The following is a 22881-nucleotide window of genomic DNA, read 5'->3' as shown; positions in this document are numbered from 1 at the left end:
AGTGGGGGACGTGATGGTTCCGGTCCTGGCGGCGGCCGCCGACGATGAAACGGTAGTCCCCATTGATATCGCCGAACAGGGGAGAGATTCCCTGCTTGGATTGCCCGTTGATGAATGGGGGCGCCTCCAGTTGGAGGATGCCTCCCTCCTCGCGTTGCGTCGTCGCGCCGGGGAGAGGGGGCGTGTGACGGGTCATGCCGACGCATGGGAAACCCATGCGGGCTTGCTTATGCATTGGGACGGGAAATCCCAGCGTCACCGGCTGGTGGTCCCTTCTGGCCTACGAGGTAAGGTGGTGTGGGCTGCTCATGAGCGCCTCCTCCACCTAGGTACCCAGAAAACACTCGCCTTGCTTCAGCTGAATTTTTTTTGGCCGGGTATGACAAGGGATGTCGCTGATCTGTTGGCGGCATGCCCTCAGTGTGCGCAGCGCAAACCACCGGCACGGGAGTCGAACCCGCCCTTACAATCCATCCAGGTCTCCAGAATAAATGAACTGGTCGCACTGGATATTCTGGGGCCATTCCCCGCCACCTCCAGGGGAAATAAATATTTGCTTACTGGGGTCGAATATTTTACGCGCTGGCCTATGGCCTGGCCCCTGGCGAATCAGTCGGCAGCAGCCATCGTCGACGCCTTTGTCCAAGGTTATGTCATGGACAAAGGTGCCCCGGAGCGGTTGTTGACCGACCAGGGTAGAAATTTTTCGGGGAAACTCCTAAAACAAGTCTGTGATCTCCTGGGAACGAAAAAAATTCGAACCTCCCCCTATCACCCGCAAACGGACGGGATGGTCGAGCGTCTGCATCGCACCATCACGTCTATGTTGTCGCAGCAAGTTTCGGACTCACAGGCTGATTGGGACTTACAAATTCAAGGGGTTCTAGCGGCATACAGATTGGCTCCCCATGCTGCGACGGGGTTTTCACCTTTCTTTCTTATGTATGGCCGCGAACCCGACCCACCTGTTCGGGCACAGTTGCAGATCCCCGTGCCGCTGGGCAAATCTAAATTGGACGATCACGTTAAATTTAACCTTGACAAACTGACTGAGGCGCGGGATGCGGCGAGGCTAAATTCTGACAGGCGTCAGAAGGCGAACGAGCGCCTCAGACTGGCTCGCGCGCACGTGCTGCAGTGGAAGCCGGGGGACAGGGCATGGCTGCACTGTCCCCAGGTACCACTCGCGACCTCCTCTAAACTCGTACGCCCGTGGCGGGGCCCCGTCGAGGTTATTGAGGTTTTGAGGCCTCAGTGCGTTCGAATCCAATGGGGGAGGCGCCGGTGGTTTGTACACCCCTCTAGGCTGAAGCCGTTTGTTGCGGTGCGGGGGCCCACGCCACGCACGCGAGGCCAAGCATGTGGGGGGTCGACCGACTCGGAGGGTCCGTCGCTGCTCTCGCCTGATGTGTTGCCGGCTGTCCCACCCACAGGTGCACCGGGAATGACGGGCTCACGCCCTGGAACCCCCACAGGTGATGCCGACAGTCGCGCGACTTCAATCGCGACCTCACCTCGCATGGGACAGCCGCCACCGGATGGTCCGCCGTCCGGGGTTGCCCCGTGTGACGGGCCTGCGGCAAGGACGCGCGCTAAAATGCGCAGACTCTTATAATATACAGCAGGAAGAAAAAGAAAAAAATTTATTTTCCTTCACGTGTCATGGTTACTGTATGCTGCGTCGGTGGTGTGCTCCTTGCACACTGAGTGTGTTGTGTTGTGTGGGCGCGGTGTGTGTGTTGTGGGTGCGTTGTGTGTCGTGGGTGTGCTGTGTGTGATGGGGGAGTTCCTGGCTAGTTGTACATACGTGCTTACGGATTTCGTATTTATGCGGGGGGGGGGGTGCGTCGGACATTCCCTTCGGGGGTATGGTTGTTGTTCTTGTTGTTGTTCTTCTATTTGCATTTTGTTGAAAAAAATGAGGCACACACGGGGTCGAGGGGTAATTGTTCCTTTATTTGGAATTGTTGCAGCCGGGACGGCTGCGAGCTGTAATGGGGGGGGTGATGTAGGGCTGTTACGGGAGGGCTGTAAGTGCATACGATCCAATGGGTAACAAACACAGTGGGCGGAGTTACGGGAGTACACGGGGGGGGTGCCCGCAGCGACGTCCGCATCAGGCAGCCTGGGGGGTTGTGATCCTGTTGGGGGGTATAAAGGGGGAGGACAAAGAGAGCTCGGGGCTCAGTCTGGGAACGAAGGAGGAAGAGTGAAGATCCTCTAGCTAGAGCCCTGGACTCCCCTCGACGCCGCCCTTGTCAGGGCTGCAGAGGAGCGAGCCAGAGGCGTGGTTCCGTGAACCAGGGTTAGACCCTGGGACTCCGGAGACCGTAGCCCGACTCACCAGTGTCGGGCCAGTTAGCCTCCCCTAGCTCGTTAGAGGAGGACTTGGGGATAGGTGAGATTAGCTAGGGGGTATCCCCAGTTATCCGGGTGAGGGGGCCGCTACCCCCTCTAGTGTTGTCCTGTACCGATAAGCTGAAAATAAATATACGTGTGCCTCAACCTGGGTGTCCAGCGTCTTCACCGGTACTTCATATGTATAAATAGAAATATCTGAACCAGTCCACAGGGATGCAAAAGCTCCCACTTCTATTCACCAACCCCTCATTTCTCAGCGAAAAGTACCGTATGCTCAAACAATTCCCATGACCGTGCGTGTGTATGTATGTTGGACTTATTTCGTATGTAGCCAACCCTGCTTATCGGACGTGCGGGCGAATGGACAACAAACTAAACACAAAAAGTAGTTCGAAAGAAATGAGTTTTCAATGTAGACGATTTAAAAGCGCATGGCTCCAGTGGCTTCCTAATACCGGACGCAAGAGCGTTCCAGACGGCCGCGGAAGCGCATCTGAAAGCACGCGATGCGGTGATCGTTTTTCGTTCGATGGCCAGCCAAAATCTGCGAGGATGACCGGGTTTGGCGTGATGGCTTATGCTCCTCAACGATGTTAGCAAGTGGCAGGCACTTTGTGTGTACCGAGTGCGACCTTAACACTGTCTCATCAGCAGCTCTGCTGACACTGCTCGTCAAAAGCAGTCGAGAGTATATCGCTAATTACCTCCGCGAATCGACGATCCCAAGTCATGTATTCAGACAATGTAGCTGTTCGTACCATTTTTTTTTTAAATCACAAATCCAACGCTTTAAGTTTGAACGTATTGTTTTCACATAGTTACAATGTATGCCCGGCAAAACAAGAAACACGACCCTAAATAGTCATTTAATACAATTTCAACTTAAGATAATGGTAGATAATGGATACAAAAATTTGAAAGTAATATGCCGAACATAGAATCAACCAGAATGTAAAATGAAGCGAACACCGATCCGAAATCTCCCCGTTTAAAACAAAAACATCCAAATAGCTGCCAGATTAAACCACAGCTCTCCGCCCCGTTCTCGTGTTGTTACAGCACGTTGATCAGCACGATGTCTGACGTTTCCCTCCAAGTGCTAGAGGCTTCTTCAGGAACCGCACACAAAAAAGCTCCCAGCACGTGAAGCAGAAGGTGAAACATCACACAGCAACGAAACTCAAGAAAACTTGTCAATAACACTGCTTGTATTTAAAAGACGCCATTTCTGAACAACGTTTCAACCAAGAGCCTTCTTCCGAGCACAAAGAGTCCAGTCAAATTGAGTGGCTAATACGAGTCGGAGACTGCACTTAACACCATGGGGCCTGCTGAGAATTACATTTTAAAATACGTTTTGTTGACGACTTTTTAAATAGGCATTTGAATGGGTGCTAAATAGAAGGTAATGAGTAACAGGCAAATCTTTCACGAATCAAATAGTATTGCTACTAAAACGCGTTTATAATTCAAAGTAACATTCTAAAAAATATTGCTGGTCCTGTACATTGCATTGTGGGTGTATTTGTTCAAGCTAGAAACGCGGCACAATCCACCTCTCCATGTACACCTGGGCCCAGTCGCCCGTTTCAATAGCAGAGATCGACAGCAAACACTGTGAACGCATACGAAGTTGCAATATGAAAGCACAGAATGCTGGAACATCTTTCATATACGCATGCAAAAGACACGGTTGTTAAAATATATTGTATTTTAAAAATATATATATTTTTTTTCACGTAAAATATTTTCAAAAAGACATGCTACGATTATGAAACAAGTTAAACAATGGTTACTCAAAGCAATCTAATTTTATTATTAATTACGCCTTAATATTGGTAAGTTATCTTAAGATCAAATCACAATCAATGCACCAATCCCACCGGATCTCAAAAAGCTAAGCAGATTTGAACCCGGTTAGTACTTGGATCGGGGAGACACTCGGGGCCTGCCTGGGGTTAGAGCCGTAGGGCTTGCAAGGTGGCCAGGAGATTCCCGTGCTGTGAGTTCCTCGTACGAATGTGGTTTCTCCTGCCTCTCCAAGTTCCCACCGACCCGATGCCATTCACATTCACGACTGAAATTGACCAAACATCCCAATGCAGCAGGCTTCATAGTCCGGAGACTTATTGAATCTCTCACAGGTAAATCACTTGCTTGAGTGAGCAATCCGAATGCAGACAATTGTTGGTTTAAAAAAAACACGAGGGTGTGTGAAAGAGTTAACATTTTTTACTCCTAAAATAATAAGAATAATTATTCTGTTAACGACACTGGGATGTCGACATCCGGTCTCCGTTGCAATTGCTTCGGTAAGTTCGTTTTCAAAAGTGTACGGAATGTAGCCCCAAAATAACAGGTGGCAGACGGCACGCACACCACACAGACCTGCCATGTAGCCTTATAGAATGCTGTTTGCGAGCACCTATTAAGACCAGTATTGACAGACAGGGCATACTATGTTCGTCACGACCCCCAGCTGGCTTCATCCCTGCGGTAGCGATGTTCACACACAGCACCAGGGTGCTCAGTTAAGGCTGAGTTGACCTAGGAGAGACACATATTAGATCGCGATGCATGTGCCACCGATGCTGTGCATGGCCAGGGATCGAACCTACGTCGCCAAGGTTGCAGTACAGACTATGAACCACAAAGACAGAGACCCCCCATATGGCCTGCAAGAGACCATCAGGACGAGTGCTCGCCTATTAAGGCAGTCACGGCACACGAGGGGGTGGGTGGCCAGCACCACACCCAGCCACATTTGTTTCCTCGGTGCAGATGTTTGGCCATCGCAAATACCTGCTCTATTAGAGTCGACCTAGGGGAAACCGAGCATCTGTTCAGATATTTCTCACAGATCTTGTCTGTGAGCAGGAATCGAACTCGGGTCGCCGGGTTCGTAGCGCAATACGCTGACCACTGCGCCACTGGTCCCCACGTGCATACGCACCGCACACACAACAACAACAACAAATGTCTCCAAATAAAAATGCACATCGTGGATGACGAAGACACTCCGTTAAAACGATGTGACCCGAACACCCAAGTTCGTCACTGCACTTCTGATTATTTACCAGAACTCCATCAGGCTCCGCGTCACATCAGTGACACGAGCGAATAAGTGCCATGTCACCGTGTCCTAAAATGTTCCGAAACGTTGGCAACCCGATGAGGTACATTGGCTACTGCTGGTTATCAAGCCGCTTATCGGACATCGTGAGGCTCTACCAAGTTGGCTCGTTGTCCCATAGACATCATTCCAGTGAGTGTTCCCAAAATTATTAGCTGATGTTCCGTTAACGGGTATAAGTAAATATGTATAACAGTTGGGGGGTCAGGGGGGGGGGCGGTTAAATCCACAGTATTTTTTGGGACGTGTACAGAAACCGCCCAATGCTATATTCCACATAGTTGGAGGAAATCGATTCTCGATACGCTACTGAGTGTCGCGCAGATTGTGACCCAAATCATCGAGAAAGTCAGACACATGCGCCATAACATAGGCTTCATCTCTCACTCGATACCTTTTGGAACGCTGCTAGACCGGCTTGGAGTAGTGTAAGGCACTACCACTAGAGTGCAAGCTATACCTATCCATAAAAAAATTGAGATTATTGTACCCGCTATGTTGCACCCTATAATTCTGTACTAAAACGTGAAATGCCGTGAGATTTCTCTCCGACAACACACCGGCCGTGGCGGTGCTGCTGCTGCTGCTGAAGCGGTGATGAACCAGGCGCGTCTCTTCACGCGGCAACTTTGCGAATTGTCTGCGTCGGGTGGAGAGGGGTTCACGACACACATTTGACTCGCGCGATCCGGCACCGAACATCAACGAACGAATGGTAATTTCCTTCGCGGATGCCTGAGTGTTAACCCGACGTGAACGAATGGGCTCATCAATAACACATCGAGGAGCGAGGGACGCGTCGGCGTGCGGCGTTCTGGACTGTTTCAGCTGAAGTTCAGCACTGGCCACAATCCCACAGCGTGGAATGAAATGTACTATTGAAGCTAGTGAACAAACACGCACCCCCACGTGTGTAGATTCCACCACGCGAATGCCAAACGCATTTACATGTTACGTGGCAGGCCGAGGAATGTTGCTGTTGGGGAGTTATTGTTTAGTTTGGTCGGTAAATCCATCATCATCATCATCATTGGGTTACGTTGGGTTCTTTTTATTTCCGCCCCCCCCCCGCCCCCATCATCTTTCCTCCCGTTTCTTGACTTTCCACCACGACAGCTTCCTCTTCCACGACACCGTCTCCGAGCTGTGCCCGGCGGGCGCTCCCTCCCTGGCCGTCGACTCCACGTCCATGTCCTCCAACTCCGCCTTGCCCGTGTAGATCGCGTTGACGCTCTCTGGAGTAAGAAGCAGCAGCAGCAGCAGCGGCAGCAACAACAACACAAACACACACAGCACGCAGGCGTGACGCTTCGTCCCACACGCGGCCGGAGGTTTTCCGCAGCCTTCAATGTGACATTCGGCATCGCAGCGACTGCGCGTCATACTTCTCTGACAGTTGTTGCTCACCTCCTTTTTTAACAACAGGGGAGGGAAAGGAACAGGGGATGGAGGGGAGGGAGGGGGGGGAGGGAAAGGGACAGGGGATGGAGGGGAGGGAGGGGGGGAGGGAAAGGAACAAGGGATGGAGGGGAGGGAGGGGGAGAGAGACGGAGAGGAGGGAGGGGAGGGGGGAGGGAGGGAGGGGAGGGGGGAGGGAGGGGGTGAGGGGAGGGAGGGGGGATGGAGGAGAGGGAGGGAGGGGAGGGAGGGGGGAGGGAGAGGGGTGAGGGGAGGGAGGGGGGATGGAGGGGAGGGAGGATAGGAGGGAGGGGAGGGGGGGACGGAGGGGACTAAGGGGAGGGAGCCCAGGGGGGTGGGGGGGCTGCTGATGTTGCTCACTTCAGTCACCCTCCTCCTCCACCCGGACTCCACGGGCCACGAAGGCGACACAACGAGTCCCGTGCGGGGGCCGCACCACGTGGTGGTGGCGACCGCTGCCAGTGAGTGCAGCCGTGACGCTCACGGATTGAAGACTCTGAACCAACCGCTCACGAGTGCTCATTCACTGAACGCGTTTGCCCTCGTGTTTCATTCGCCTCGCATTAATCGTCGTTTGCCCTTCGTGGTTCTATTACGGAGACCGGGTGGAGGGAGGATGGCGACTGAAGCAAGAGCGGTCGCACCCGGAGAGCGGCCGCATCGCTTGACGCGACTTCGCGACCACGCCGACTTCCAGTGCACGCTGTCTGGGAAGGGTTCGGTTTATTTTGAAATGTTCCATCCAACAGACGTGGCCAGGGCGCCACGGTGGCTATGAGATGTTAACTACCTCGCCTGGTATACAGAAGGTCGCGAGTTTGATCCCGACCCTGACGCCTGCTGTATATTTGGAGTTTGCGTGTCCGCTCTGCCCGTTGTCGCGTGAATTTTTCTCCGGGTTTTCCCTCCACATTTAGAATCAACGTCACGCGTTTAGAGTATTTGGCTGCTATAAATCTCCACGTGATGAGCCACTTCGTTTGGGCTATCATTTGTGGCCAGGTCGCTTCTGAAAAATAGCTACACAGCGCAGTGCGCCTTACCTGGTAAAATATAAAATCCACACGAAACTAGACGGAAGCCCTAAACCCTAACACTATCCTATCAGCCCTAAAGCACGACTGCTAATCCTCAGCCGAGTCCCACCCCGAGTGTTTCACCAAGTCAGGACTTTGACCTTTTGTTGATCTTTAATTTGTCCATCATTGCAACCCCCCGTCCCCGCCACTCTCTCCCCATGCCCGCTTTGCTGTTTCGTGGCCGGCACAGATGGCAGTGGCAGTGCCTTCGGGCAGGCGTACCGGTCTGGGGCTGTCTCTGCTGGCGGTAGCAGTGGACGTAGAAGCGGAAGACCAGCACAAAGAGTAGCGCCGTCACCACCTGCAAGGGTCCGCACAAAGCCACGGGCCGCGGTGTTGCAAATGATGAAAGCAAATAGAAGCAGAGCACCGTTACGAGTAATCCACTAATCAATAACGATTATGTTAAATTTCGATTTAAAGCTTTCGTGACTGCAGGGATTCATCTCCTTGATTCTTTCGGTAAAGTCACGTAGAATGGAAATAATAAAATAATAAAAATAAAACATAATAAAATAATTCTCACGACGTTTCGGCCACAACGCAAGCAGCCGGCTTCAGGTGAAGAACAGGTCTATTATGTTATATTTTTATTATTTGATTATTTCCATTCTACGTGACTTTACTGAAAGAACCAAGAAAACGATTATGTTTTTAGACCATCAGACTATTGGCTCCGAAGGCCAATATGACCCAGCAGCATTATTTCAGCAAGAAACAATCTGCACTGGTTTTGACCGTCTGCATGTACGCTGAATTTGCATGTACGCTTTCGCACCGTACGTAGCCAACCGTGATAATCGGAGGTGCGGGGCAAGGACAACAAGCTAAACATAAAAGGCAGTTCTAGTTTTAATCAAATGCTGCCGAGTTACCAGATGTTCTTGGCAAGAGCACTCCGTGTAAATTACGGGGGAGCCCTATTCAACGCCAAACTGATGATGCCGTTCGTTGCGGAGCATTCTGGGTAAAGGACCATTTCTGAGCAGAACTCCGTTCCGTGTCCCCACGTTGAAGTGGAGAACATTTTTTGGTTTCCACTTAAAACTTTCGTGACCGCAGGAATTCATCTTCTTGGTTCTTTCGGTAAAGTCACGTAGATAGAGAACAAGAATCAAAATTAAAAGCAAAAAAGCCACGACGTTTCTTTCCCCTCCACCTGAAGAAGACCGCTTGTGTTGCGATCGAAACGTCGTGGGGGATTCTTGCTTTTAATTTCGACTCTTGTTTTCTATCTACGTGACTTTACCGAAAAAGAACCAAGAAGTCCACAATGCTTTGGCTTTGCTGTCGGCCCGTCGGCCTACGGCCTTTCCAGACCAACACGACCACGCACACCTGGAAGAAGATGTAGAGCAGAGGGAAGAGGTAGAGGGGACCGATCACTTGCGGGTCGAAGGTCAGTTTGAGGACCGCGGTGCACAGCTGCAGGTTCTGACAGCCGGTCTCCATGGACACCGTGCGTCTGCACCTGTAAGAAGAAAGGGACAAATACTGCAGGCCGCGTTCTGAAATGTCAGACGAATCCTCAAACCACTCGTTCTTTCTGGAGGCGGTCCCCGCTTTGTGTGCGTTCCTGGAAACACAACTCGTCGTAAAAAAACGGATTCTACACTATGAGACCTCTTTTACCAGTGGCAAAATATAGTAATAGGTTTTTACCCTTTCAACTGGTACAAAACTGACACCTTTATACAAGAGATCATGTTTGCAATAACCACAACACAAGCAGTCAAAAATGCAAATAAAAAGAAACAACTCTGATAATGATATGCACTGTCCTTGAAGTTGATTGGTCCACACCCGAGACGGCTTTTCTTAGAGCCTAGTCTCCATTGGTGTTGGAACTTTTGGCGTCATCTGGTCCAACACCAATGGAGACTAGGCTCTAAGAAAAGCCGTCTCGGGTGTGGACCAATCAACTTCAAGGACAGTGCATATCATTATCAGAGTTGTTTCTTTTTGTTTGCATTTTCACTGCTTGTGTTGTGGTTATTGCAAACATGATACCTTGTATAAAGGTGTCAGTTTTGTACCAGTTGAAAGGGTAAAAACCTATTACTAAACGGATTCTACTTTCGCATGGAGGGTGGCAACGGCGGAAACGCCACTTGCCGATGTGTTTCTCCTTTTATCGGCCGTATCTAGCGGGGTTCGACCGGTAAACATCCACACGAGCATCTGAGAAGACCAAAAAAAGCCTCAACGCCAAGTGGCGTTCGGAAACCAGACCGGCTCCTGTTCGAATGCGTTCGGAGTCGTGCGGGAAGGTGCGTCGTAAATCTAGTTTCGGCGTCGTAAATCGGTCCTTGGTGGCATTATATAAACGTGGTGAATGTTGACCGTTGTAAAGCAGAGACCGAACTGCGTTTAGATTTTTTTTATCTTCGTAATGAAGTTCGCCCTGAGTGAAAAACGAACGAGGTTGGTTTTATCGCGTTGATGATGTTGCAAAATAGCTATGAGTTTCGGATTTTTTTTATTTAAATGTGGTTATTTAAGGACAATTATTTTATTTTTCTTCAGATCATTTAATCGCTTGATGGGATAATTGGAACGTGTCTTCGTGGCGACGTCATCCAACGCCACGAGACGCCACTTTTGACGGGAAAGGCGCGCCAAGTGACGGCGTGACGAGTGACGTCCTAGACTTAATCTCACTTAATCGAATGCGTCTGAAAGAAAGAGTGTTTTCTTTTTTAGGGTCGTCTGACATTTCAGATCGCGGCCCGATATGAAGATATTTTTTTCCAGATGAATCTGAAAATCGGGAACGCATCCCTGGTGTACGAAACCAGTCACCACTTGCACCGTTAATACCGCCACATCACAGAAAGTGTGCACCCGTGCCTCTGAATAAGGGTCATTGCCCGAAACGGTAGATCATTGTATCGTTGTTGTTTTTATGAAGGCAGTTTAAAGTGGAATGAGGTAGAGCGGTGGCGCTCTGGTTAACGCACTGTGCTATGAAGGCAGCCACAGCCTACCGCCTTTGTCTCCCCAGTGGCGATGTTTACACATCGCACCTGGTACTAATTTGAGGCGGAGTCGACCTAGGGGAGGCCCAGGACCGGTTCACATAATCGTCACTGATGTTGGTGGCAGTGAGCGGGAATCGAATTCGGGTCACCGGGTTCGTAGCAGAGCGCGCTAGCACACGCTACTAACACACACACGTTACTAACACACACACGCTACTAACACACACCCAAACACACCCCCAAACACACACAAGCTTTCACCAGGCAGATTTTCGACTGCGGTTGGTTGGAGACCGTGGGCCAGCTGACAGAATAAAACAGATCAACAAAAAGACGTGATTCAAATATATGTCCGTGTGTGTGCGCATTCACGTGTGTGTGTGTGGAGGTTCGTCAAGGACGCCACTGGGCGGTTAGAGGCAGTAACCAGCCAAACAAATAGTGGAGGGCTGAGGAGCGACGCTCACAACAACGGGCGCAGGGTGGTTAAAATGCAGCAAGATGGCACAGTAGGGGGCACAGGTGGTGCATCTGCCAGTCATCTTGGTCAGTCAACCCACGGCACATGAGTCTGTCCCCGTGACTTCCTGCCAGTGAGAATTGGACACTTCACGTGGCCTCGGAGTACACCTAGCCTGGCACAAGCATCGCGGTGACGTCACCGCCACTTTGTGGTGAATGGCTGTTGTTGTTGTTGTTGGGGAGCGGTGGTGGAGTGGTTAGCACACATTGTGCTAACGACCCCACGACCAGAGTTCGATTCAGGACCACGGATAGCAAGTGGCGAGTGATATCCGAACCGGTCCTGGGGTCGCACTTTGGTCGGATCAACTTTAAATGAGTACCTGGTGCGGTGTGTAAACAATGGCACTGGGGAGACAAAGGCGTGAGAGGCGTCGTGCATTCCAACGAGCGATGTGCCGGCCTGCGTAGGTGCTCACGAACTGCATTTGACCCCAACGGTCTATGTAGGGTGCACGAGGAATATTTGTCTTCATGTGTTTGCGTGATGATTAGGGTTAGGGTTAGACATTAATGTCTGCTCTTTGGTGTCATATTCAAAGCACGTGTGGACGTAGTCGAAAGAGAAACCGATCAAAACAATGTGGTGTTTGTGTTTTATTAATTTGCATGCCATGAGGTAGGGCCATTGATTAAAACGTTACTTGTTATATATATTTTTCTCTTTAGGCCGAATGTTTAGAGTTTTTTGTCAATACAACTCAATGTAAAGTTATAAGAAAATAAGGTTTCATTATTTGTGGTCTAGGATTGTTTTGTTTTCTTTGCTGCTTTTCCCAAGCTTGATAAGTCGTACTTTTAGAATTAATTACGTGATTATTCATTTATATTTTGTGACCTGCTGACAATTTTCCCTATTTTGCACTCGGAGCGTTGCTGCATCATTTGCTGTTGTAACCTGCAGACCCCAGCCCATACTCTGAGCTTCATAGCTCATCAGATTCCTCCACATTCTAATGACGATTCTGATGATTCTGATATTAAGTCAATGTTACGTAAAAAAATAAAACCCGCAAACATCGGTGCTCGTCGCTCCCTGCCGCCACCGGTCACGTTGGCGGTGCCGCTATTTCGTCCCCCACTGGCAGAACGGCGGAGCGTCTGGGTCCGAGGGGGGGGCGGTGAAGGTGGTGGGGGCGGTGGGGGTGGTGAGGGCGGTGGAGGTGGTGAGGGCGGTGGAGGCGGTGGACGCGGCGGGGGCGACGGGGGTGGACAACGCACTTGTATGAGAGGCGGAAGATCCCCGCGAGGACGAAGCCCAGTGTGTATCCGAGCAGGGGCATGAGCAGCCCGATGGAGATGAGCGTGGGAGAGAACACGAGCCAGATGGCGGAGCCCACATACAGCGCCGACAGAACCACCAACACGACAGAGATGAGCAGCAGGAGCAGCATCCCGCCCTGGCGCACGGCGACAGAGAAAGACCGCTTGAAGGGGTTGAGATGTTGCGCCACGGGGAGGCACCGCGTCTCCTCCGGTGACGGTGATCTGACATGGGCTCGAACCACGAAGGAGGGGAGTGCGGTCTCTCCCGCCCCGCTGGAAATTAGCCCCGTCCATCAAAAGCGTTTGCCCAGCCAAGTCGGAGGCACAAATCGAGGCTGACGCGAGATATTTGCTGGCCGACGGAACATCCGTCTGCCCCGTGTGTGTATATATATACACGCCGACGTGTGGAATACAGCAGAAGCTTGATACAAGCACACCTCTTATAAGCACACCATTACATTTCACTCGTGGGGGCTGGGAGACACATCTGATAGAATCACACTGTGAGTATAAGCACAACATGGCCTTACTCCCAAACGGTTTTGTTAGGTTCGTGTTTTTTACACGTGCTTATAATTGACACGAGTTTCTTGAATTGAGCGAGATTGCAGGAGCTCGGTAATGTGTGTGTACGTACGTTGAACTTCTTTCGCACCCTACGTAGCCACCCGTGCTAAATCGTAGGTGCGGGAGAAGGACAACAAACTAAACACAAAGAGAAGTTCACTGGAAATTAGTTCTCAATTCAGATTTACAAGCGCACAGCTCCAGTGGCTTGCTAATATCTGAAGGAAGAGCTTTCCAGACGGCCCGCAGAAGCGCGTCTGAGACGATGCGAGGCAAAGTGGAGCAGTGCAGGGGGAAGACGCAGACGGAGAAGCGTCGTGACCTGCAGTGCCCTGCTGGTGGTGGGACTCAGTGTGGTGGTGGTGGTGGTGGGACTCAGTGTGGTGGTGGTGGGACTCAGTGTGGTGGTGGTGGTGGTGGTGGTGGTGATGGGACTCAGTGTGGTGGTGGTGGTGGGACTCAGTGTGGTGGTGGTGGGACTCAGTGTGGTGGTGGTGGAGGAGGCGATACAGTCATCCTGTCAGACCGAGTCCTCAACAGCGGTGGAGGAACCAGCGATTGGAGTTCACGGCAACAGTAACCGTGGTATTTGCGATCAGAAGGGGGGGGGGGGGGTGGGGCAGGGTGTGCTTATAACCAGCTTCTACTCTACGAAGACAGGTGCATCGCGCTGATGGTGCGGCGAACATGGGCCATCATTTCTAGCTCAATTTTTTTTTTTACAAAATCGAAGCTAGACTACCTCGGAGTGGGGGTTGTCGGGCGTAAGGCACTACCACGAGAGTGCAAGTTACGCCAATCCACAATGACCATGTGCTGTCGTGCCCTGTATCCCCGTAATCCTGTGAGGCCAACAAATCAGGCGACAGGGGCGCGAAACAATTCCGGAGCAGCCCTCCGGACTGCACCGGCTGAAGTCGCGCCACGTGGCGCCGCGCGCTCACCCGCAGGATCACGCGCGAGTACTTGGGGAACTTGGCGTTGATGAAGATTCCCACGGCGCAGGGCAAGAGGATGAGAGCGAGGGCGATGGAGATCTTCGCGTAGGGAATGACGAAGCGCGTGTCCGACAGGCCGTGGCTGTACGCCCACAGCAGCAGCGGCATCATGCCCAGCGCCAGCACGGTGGAGCACGTGGTCATGAGGATGCTGCACACGAAGAAAGTACAAGGGCAATGTGGGGCGAAACAGACGCCCCTTGCTGATTTGTTCATTAAACCCTCAGCGAGTAATACCACGGGGTAGCGTTATGCCGTTGTGCCGTACAGAAGGTCTCCGATATGTTTCCGGGTCGTGCCGCGTGCTTTGCAGCACGACGTCCGACGTTTCGGTCCACGTGCCTCCGGTGCGTTTTTTCCGGTCAGACCGAATGTGTTTTTTGGCACGGTGTCTGACGGTTCGCTCCACGTGCTGGGACCTTATTCAGGAATTGCTGAAAATACAGCACAACTGGGAAAACCTACTCAGTAGTTAAAAAAAGCATGTGACAGCATAGTGATGATTATGGATTATTTATTGCTGAAAGGCTCCATGAGTCACCAAGCTGTGTTTCAGGAATCCTGCACTGCATGTTGGGCCAATTCCATTGAAGGTGGCTGTGTGTATGTGGGAAGCATCTGTGGAGGAGGCTCGTGAAGGACGTTACTGGGCAGTTGGAGGAAGTCGCCCTCCAACAGCAACGGAGGGCGGAGGAGCGACGCTCACAACAACGAGCGGAGCGCCGGGTGGCTAAAGCACAGCAAGTTGGCACAGTAGGGGGCACAGGTTGTGCATCAGCCAGTCATCTCAGTCGTCTCAGTCAGTCGACCCGTGGAACCTGCTGGGTCTGCCCCGTGACCTCCTGCCAGCGGGCGTTCGACACTTCACGTGGCCTCAAGGTGCACCTAGCCTAGCACAAGCGTCGTGGTGACGTCACAACCACTTAGTGGCGAATGGCGGTTGTTGTTGTTGTGGGAAGCATTAGTGAGTGCTCAGTGCCCTGTGCCCTGTTCTCGACAACAACCCGAGTTCAATTCCCCCTGAAGGTACACACCAGTGACGAATATCTGACCCGGTGATGGCCACCCACCACCTCGTGTGCGCCTCGCCGGCCATCGTACATGGGAAGCAAGAGCAGATCGCGATAAGAAAAAATAAACCCACAATGCATAGAATGCACGAACACTCACAGGTCCACACAGATGGGTTCACAATCCCGTTCGCTGTACTGCCATCTCCTGGCTACCACATGGACCAGCGGGCTTGGAGATCTCACAAGTGTGCGCGGTCCACCAATCTTGTGTCTCCACGCAAGTATATGCCGAAAGCTAAAATCGGAGATCAATCGAATGCATTGATCCGATGTATTGGGAAATCTCAACACGTGCACGCACACGCAGCCGAATGATGATAATGGCGACGATGCTGTGATGAGTCACGCGACGATCAACAACTCGTAAGATGAGTTTAAATTCAAACTCATCTTGATTCGAACCCTTCATCTGAGATTCATTGAAACGTTTCAAAGAGTCTAAATGTACCTCGTCCAAAGACGCCGTGGGGGATGCAGAGAGAAAACAAAAGCAGGGAGAAGGAGGCAATAAAAACGTGATCATTGTCAGGCCGTCGCTTTCAAAGGGGTCACCGATTGGTTTGTTCTCGCCAACGGGCACGATTTCTTGAAGGCAATAAACTGCAGAGAGTTCGCGTCGACCAGCCCGGAGCCTGCGAGTTCGCCCCCGTGTCGATCTCGACTCACGAACAGCAGCGGCCTGAAGCTCGCGGACTCCTCCGACAAAGGATCCCCGACACAGCGCATCGCGACCGACGACGACAACGCGACACCGCGAACACGACGACGCGAACACGACGACGCGAACGCTCGCGGCAAGACGAGAACGCACCTGAGGTTCATGTCTCCGTCGAGCGCCAGCGCGAACACGTTGGAGAGGTTCCCTCCGGGACAGCAGCCGCAGATGAGGACGGTGACGGCCTCCACGGGATTCAGGCGGAAGACCTTGGCCAAGGCGAAGGCGGTGACCGGCATGATGCCGAACTGCGCCAGCACGGCGATGATAATGCCCCGGGGCTTCCTGATGTGTGCGCCGATGTGCTCGATCTCCATGGTGCAGCCCAGGGACACCATGGTGACCACGAGGATGGCCGTGGTGACGGCGTTGACGGCCTCGTCGAGGATCGCGCCGTCGCCGCCCGTCGCGTTCCCCGCGCTGCCGTTGAGCCCGAAAGGCGGCGGCGACTCCCAAGAGGAGTTTAGGGCCATGGTGGTGAGAGAGAGGGTGAGAGATTGAAAGAGAGAGAGGGTGAGAGATTGAGAAAACGAGGGTGAGAAATTGAAAGAGGGTCAGAGAGAGAGAGGGTCAGAGAGAGAGTGAGAGATAGAGAGTGAGGGTGAGATAGAGAGTTAGGGTGAGAGTTAGGGTTAGAGAGAGAGAGTGAGAGATAGAGAGAGAGAGAGATAGAGAGCGAGAGAGGGTGAGAGAGCGAGAGAGATGGATGCTGTGGTGGAGAGGATGGAGTCGGGCCCTCTCTCTCTCCCCCTCTCTCACCGACTGGCAGGAGGCATGGCACACGAAACCTGTCAGGAGACAATTGTTCATTGCGTAAAAAAAAATGAATCAAACGAATCCCCCATTGGTATCCAAATTCTAATGAGTAATGATTGTTACGAGTGATTCCACGTGCTACCCGTTGCGATCACACAATTTATTTTTGCTCTTTTTCTCTCTTTCTCTCTTTCTCTCTCGCTATTTGATGACCCGGTCGAGAAATTCCGTGCGGAGCTTTCGCAGTGCAGCACAACCAACAGACTTAGACTTTTAAACAACTTGTATTGCCGCCAGCAGCAACAGCACTGGAGGCGATTCCGATACGAAGCACACAAAGTCACCACCAACCAAATGAACATAAATCCACGCGCTGTGGCGTTAAATGCACCGCGAACAACACAAAAGAAAAGTCACAACCCACAGAAAGTGGATATCACTGAGCTACCTCCGAAATTCCGTTCATGTGACCTCTGCGCCACAAATATATTTAAATTCATATGCGGCGCGTACAATCAACGACGTTTCTCATTGTAGCGAATTCTCGTAGGCGCTCTCTTAACAGTGCTTGCCCCAAAAGTCTGTTAAGGCCATACGGGTGCGTGTGCTGCTTTGTAACACGCAGGCTTTCGCGAACAATATGATCCAGACTCGAGGTTGTCTTGGGTTAGATCGCGAAAATATATAAATATGTATGTAAATATAGATTTTATATAGAAATGTTAAAGAAAAAATATATTACTAGAAAATATATGTATATATTTACGCGATCTAAAAAAAAGCTCTCTATTATGTGCTGCTTTTGTTGGCTATACAGCAGACAACCCCCCTTCTGCTGCAGAGAAAGAGAGAGCGAGCGAGCGAGGCTGCTGCTTCTCTGCGTGTCCGTGCAGTGGCCAAGGTCCTCGTGATCCTACGCGAGAAGGTCCAAAGCACCCACCGCCACCACCATGGCCGCGGCCGGGCAACAATCAAAAGAAATTCCAAAGCCTCCAGCGTCTTTGTCAGGAACGACTCAGGGTCACGATGCAAGGTCGATTCTTCGGGGCTTGCTTTTTGTGCTTGCATTGCGGTGATTGTGAGCGGGCTCTGCTGGCTAAGATGGGTGCATAAGGGAAGTTTTGTTTATTGAGGGGGTGTGACTTTTAGCAAAGATTGGGATTCGAATAAAGTAGCATTTGATTTGGATTTTAAATTGTGATGAACGCAGCGGCCTCCAGTGGCCGCAGGGTCAAGGTGTCCTCCGGTTCTCAGGAGGTTACGAGCCCTGTAAGTTAAATTTCTTCTTGGTTCTTTCGGTAAAGTCACGTAGAAGGGAAGTAATAAAATAATAAAAATAAAACATAATAAAATAATTCTCACGACGTTTCGGCCACAACGCAAGCAGCCGTCCTCAGGTGACACCAGGTCTGTTGAGGCGACAGCGTCTGAATGAAACAGCACACGTGCTTGGAGCATATATATATAAGCTGGGTTGGAAGGGGGGGAAAGAGGGGCGCCTTGACAAAAGAATTTGCATATCACGTGACTTTACCGAAAGAACCAAGAAGATGAATCCCTGCAGTCGCGAAAGCTTTCAATCGAAATTTAAATTTCTTGTCACGGTTAACATCGGTGGCGAGCGCTATCCGAACCGGTCCTGAGCTCAATCACTTCACACTCCCTCCCTGACGAGCGCGGTGAAGTCTGCTCCAAATAACTCCGAAGAGTGACACAGTATGGAGGCGGCCCTCGTGCCAAGGGTTACTTTGGCAAAGGGGGTGTAAATACATTCTTGGGCTGTTAAAACCTCGTTTCGAATGAAACCCGCGATGGGGATGCGTTTACGACTTAACAGACATTTGGACGACCTGTGCACCGTCTCGTAAACAGCTTGGAGGTGAAGGCGCGCGCAAGGGAGGGATCGGGAGAGGCAAGTTCCGCGGGATCAATCAACGAGAGACAATTAACAGTCAGCTCAGTGGCAACAGGTCGTAAAACTTCTGGCTGTCTTCAGGAAGGATGGAGGGGGGGGTGAGAAGGGGGGGGACACACAATCCATCAGGCTACCACCGCCCCCCTGTCCCCTTCGTTGATGGCGAGTGATGAAGCGTCTGTCCGTCGCGATGCAAGGAGGGCACGAGAAGAAAAGGGAAGCGCCTCCGTAACACGTGTTGTCGTTCCGTAGGTGGCCGGCCCGGGTGGCTCAGAGGTCAGGCCACTGAGAGGAACCTGGGTTCGAGTCCAGGCAGCTGCTGCCTGTGATTACTACTAAGCCTGGTTCCCAAAGCGTAGTGGTCCATGAGCCGGAGCAGAAATTGGTGTAAAAAAATAAAAACTTTAGTTGTGCCGTATTATTTGTATGGCCAATTCAAGTTGAACTACCTGATAACCCACTCGTTTCAAATGGTTCCCGCATAATGCACGACCGTTGTCATGCTCAGATGGAATTGACAGGTGAAGAATCAGGTCTGGGCGCGTGGACTACAGCGAGTTGATGGTCTAAAGGCAGGTGACCAGTGACTGCACGAGAGAGCCATCTGATGAAATTTCGGTTCGTACTTAATATGCCTAAATTCCATCAGTGACAATTAATGAGAGATATTTTCCAAAACAGTATTCCCTCGTTATTCACGAACTTGCTATCCGCGATTTTGGGTATCTACGAATCGTATCTGGAACTCTATACGACTGCATCGAGAGAGAGAGAGAGAAAGTGATGAGATTAAGATAAATTAACTTACAAACTTATTTAATGCTTTAATATTATTATTTTCTTTACGTTTAATATTTCTAAAAAAATATCATAATAATTTCCACGTATTTAATAGCTTATTTACAAATTTACGTAACGTAATTCATTACGATAATGATACTTCGTAGGCCAATACCATTCTCCGAGAAATTTGATATTCACGACCGCCCTCTGGAACGTAACCCTCGCGAATAACGAGGGAGCGCTGCATTTATTGGATTTGGTTGTCACGTGACGAAAATTTCCTCTCAGCGGTAGGAGGTGCCGTGGATTGCCGCTCTCTGCTGCGTGCATCGGAGGTCACTCGAAATGATGGGAGTAGAGTGTGGCTACTCACTACCTACCGCTTCCCAAGAAAGTCTAGCCGGCGTGGAAGAGCGGGCCAAAGTGTTTGACCATACTTCGCCACGCTAGGTCAGTGGGGGTTTATGAAGGCGGGGAGCACAGATAGATGTTGGAGCGTATAAGTGCATTACAAACATTTATTTTTCTGCATTGCTTCTCTTGATGGCCAGCGTGCAACTGGGTAACGGAAGGAATAAATGACCCATTTCACCTGATTATATAACCACAGCAACGACGACTTCATGTCGTCTGTGAACTCGTTTTTGTTTGATTCGTTCGGGCCTGCTTGTCATGGTATATAATTTATTTGCTTGCTTTTAACTGACTATGCTGGATAACATTGTTCTGGTCTGTCGATGCTGATGAGACCTCTGATGGTTGAAACCGGCCCTTAAAGTCTGCCTACTTTCAAGAGATGCCAAATGGAAAACATTGGTTTGGTGGGCCGATGGGACGGGCTTGATGGGCATGAATGTAACTTTATTTGATGTTATACGTGGCGAGACGGACCGTAATTGTCTGCTTATTGCTTTTTAACTTCGTAAACTGCTCTCAGGCGAACGAAGCGCACCCCATTCAGATGTTAATTCGCCTCGGAGGCTTGGCTAAGCGCGACAACAGTTGAAGTTGAACATCGTTGACACTGACAAATACGTGTGGCGCTGCGAGTTCCCTGCAATGCATTAACCACGTAATTGTATTAAAAAACGGATGTGCTGTCATTTGTATATCTCATTAAGTCTCGATTATAGTTTTGATGTTTGGCGAATCATATTTAAATGCATATTTGTATTTAACAAATGTTGGTTTGCTTGTTGCAGGAGCAAACTGCCGATGTGACGGTGTTGATAAAGGCGCAGCCCTGCAACTGCTCGCTCACGCCACTGCTGGCGGAAGGGTCTTCTCTAGAGGGAGCTCTGGAGCGCTCCTCTAGAGTGTATTCTGCCTACTCTTCCACGACGTGCAAGTACCCACAGTTCACCCTACCACGCGCGCCGGCAGTCGAGCAACGTTAAGTGTTGTACTGTGCTTCTTTGCTCCTCCGTCTATGTTCTTCCGCCTTCACCAACCCGCGCTGAGCAGCGTGGTGAAGTATGGTCAAATAGCGCCTCGATATGTGGAGTTTGCATGCTCTCCCCGTGGTCGCGTGGATTTTTCTCCGGGTCCTCCGGGTTTTCCCTCCACATTTAGAAACACGTAGTTTTGTGTATTTCGCTGCTATAAATTGCCACGTGATGATAAGCCACGCGGCTGAGCTATCACTTGCGATCGGCCAGGTCGCTTCTGAAAACGAGCTACACGGCTCAGCGAGCCTTACCTGGTAAAAAAAACAACGTTGAACTTTTAGTTTAAACTCGTTTAAAGCTGTCATCCGAACGTAATTGAGTCTCGTCGAGTTTGTATCGATGGTATTTGCGAGCGCTATGGTGGTGATGCTACGATCAATCTTTGCAGCGCGTCGCTCACGGGACAGAGGAACAGCGAGTGGGCGCCCCGTGCCGAGTGCGCGCTTCAACAAACGAACAAATAAAGGACCGACCGACCACGCTGCTGGCTGGCGAACGCGCGCAAAGCACCGGAGGCTGCTCGGCCCGTGGAGTGAACGTACAGAGATACAAGCAGCGATTTGGCCTGTACGTGGGAGGCACGGAACGGGAGTCGGCGTTTGATTGAACGCGCAAAGCAAAGCCCTGGGTGGTGGTGGTGGAGGTGGTGGTGGTGGTGGTGGTCGTGGTGGTGGCGCAAATAACAAAACAACTCGACGCACTCGTTCGCTCTGACCTCTCTGCCACGAACAAGGTCCATCACCCGAAACGTCGCCTATTATACATATATTTAGGGCAGCGTTAACGACGAATTGCGTCGAGTCGTTGTTATCCGCGCTTACGCAACGCCACACAACCGCCAGCACAGTATCATCAAAACGCGTTTTCTTCCTCTAACACAAAGAAGGGCCATCGCCGAAACGTCGTCCGTGACACGTACACACGCTAACTTTCGGACAGTGCTCTATTGACGCGTGCCGTCTAGGGTTTCTTGTTGTTGTTGTTGCGCATTTCGATCGTTAAACGAAGCGTGGCCGGTTACCTTCACGTGTGAGTAGCACGCACCCAGAGGGCCGACATGAAGCACACACGCGACGTGGATGTAACGGAACGCTCCCGCTCGCTCGCTCGCTCGCTAAACAGTCACCACGGCCTCTCTCAACATCCCAGCACCCTCATCGGCGGCAGCGCCGGAGACCAGCCAACGGAGAAGCGAAGAACCCCGCGGCTCGCGAGCTGTGCGCAACGTCGCCTTTTATTGGCCCATGCCGACGGGGGTCGTGGGAATAGAATAACTATCCCTGAAACACCCTCCTCCTCCCACCACAACCACCACCAGCGCACCCAATTGCTCACGTCCTGGGCCCCAAACCACATCCCCCGTGCCCCCGCGGGCAGCCACCCCCGGTGGAATTTGTTTTTCTCCTCTCACCCCTCTTTCTCTCTTGTCCCCAGATACCGGAGGGCCAGTCTGGTCGCCTAGGGGATGGCTAATCACCTCCCGTTCGCCAGATTTCTGCGCGGCCGTGAGCTGCCTGCTGAGTGAGGAGGCCGCCTCCATTCACGTTACGCGGTGTGGGGTTGAGGAACCCATTTTGAGAAATGTCAAGATTTATGTTTCTCAAAGTACTACGCGGTTTTATTTTTTTTGTAAGAAAACACAATTTTGGAGGTGGTTTATTGGCGCAATGGTCAGAGTGCTCAGCTGACGTAGCCGAGATTCTGGGTTCGAACCCAGGTTTTGGCCATTGTCTGCGAATAAAACCGGGTTGCATGTGTGAATGTTAAACTTCTTTCACACAGTACGTAACCAACAGTGCTAATCGGAGGTGTAGAGAGTTGATGGGCTCAGCACGGTCACAAATAGCTGCACGCACGCACGC

The 22881-nt window shown here is 51.2% G+C and overlaps 1 protein-coding gene across 1 annotated transcript; it reads right to left on the bottom strand.

Annotated features, from left to right (window-relative positions):
* Positions 1 to 3110: 3110 nt before the first annotated feature.
* On the bottom strand, positions 3111 to 22240 carry SLC10A1 (solute carrier family 10 member 1). Its single transcript, XM_078606271.1, has 7 exons — positions 22041 to 22240; positions 16214 to 16905; positions 14276 to 14480; positions 12717 to 12895; positions 9331 to 9463; positions 8215 to 8293; positions 3111 to 6729 (listed from the first exon to the last, which is right to left on the bottom strand). The coding sequence occupies exons 2-7, from the start codon at positions 16588 to 16590 to the stop codon at positions 6572 to 6574; spliced, it is 1131 nt and encodes a 376-aa protein (XP_078462397.1). The 5' UTR covers positions 16591 to 16905; positions 22041 to 22240; the 3' UTR covers positions 3111 to 6571.
* Positions 22241 to 22881: the final 641 nt, after the last annotated feature.

This window comes from Lampetra planeri, chromosome 25, assembly GCF_965212315.1.
Source record: "Lampetra planeri chromosome 25, kcLamPlan1.2.h2, whole genome shotgun sequence".
Taxonomy (NCBI): domain Eukaryota; kingdom Metazoa; phylum Chordata; class Hyperoartia; order Petromyzontiformes; family Petromyzontidae; genus Lampetra; species Lampetra planeri.
Note: the sequence above shows the minus strand (reverse complement) of the source record. Positions and strands in the feature narration are given on the sequence as shown.

Excerpts from the sequence above, each read along its gene's own strand:
- SLC10A1 (XM_078606271.1), bottom strand. The coding sequence starts at position 16,590 with ATGGCCCTAAACTCCTCTTGGGAGTCGCCGCCGCCTTTCGGGCTCAAC. Across the intron at positions 14,481-16,213 it reads GACGGAGACATGAACCTCAG|CATCCTCATGACCACGTGCT; the intron begins GTGCGTTCTCGT and ends CTTCGTGTGCAG. Across the intron at positions 12,896-14,275 it reads ACTCGCGCGTGATCCTGCGG|GGCGGGATGCTGCTCCTGCT; the intron begins GTGAGCGCGCGG and ends GCCGTGCGCCAG.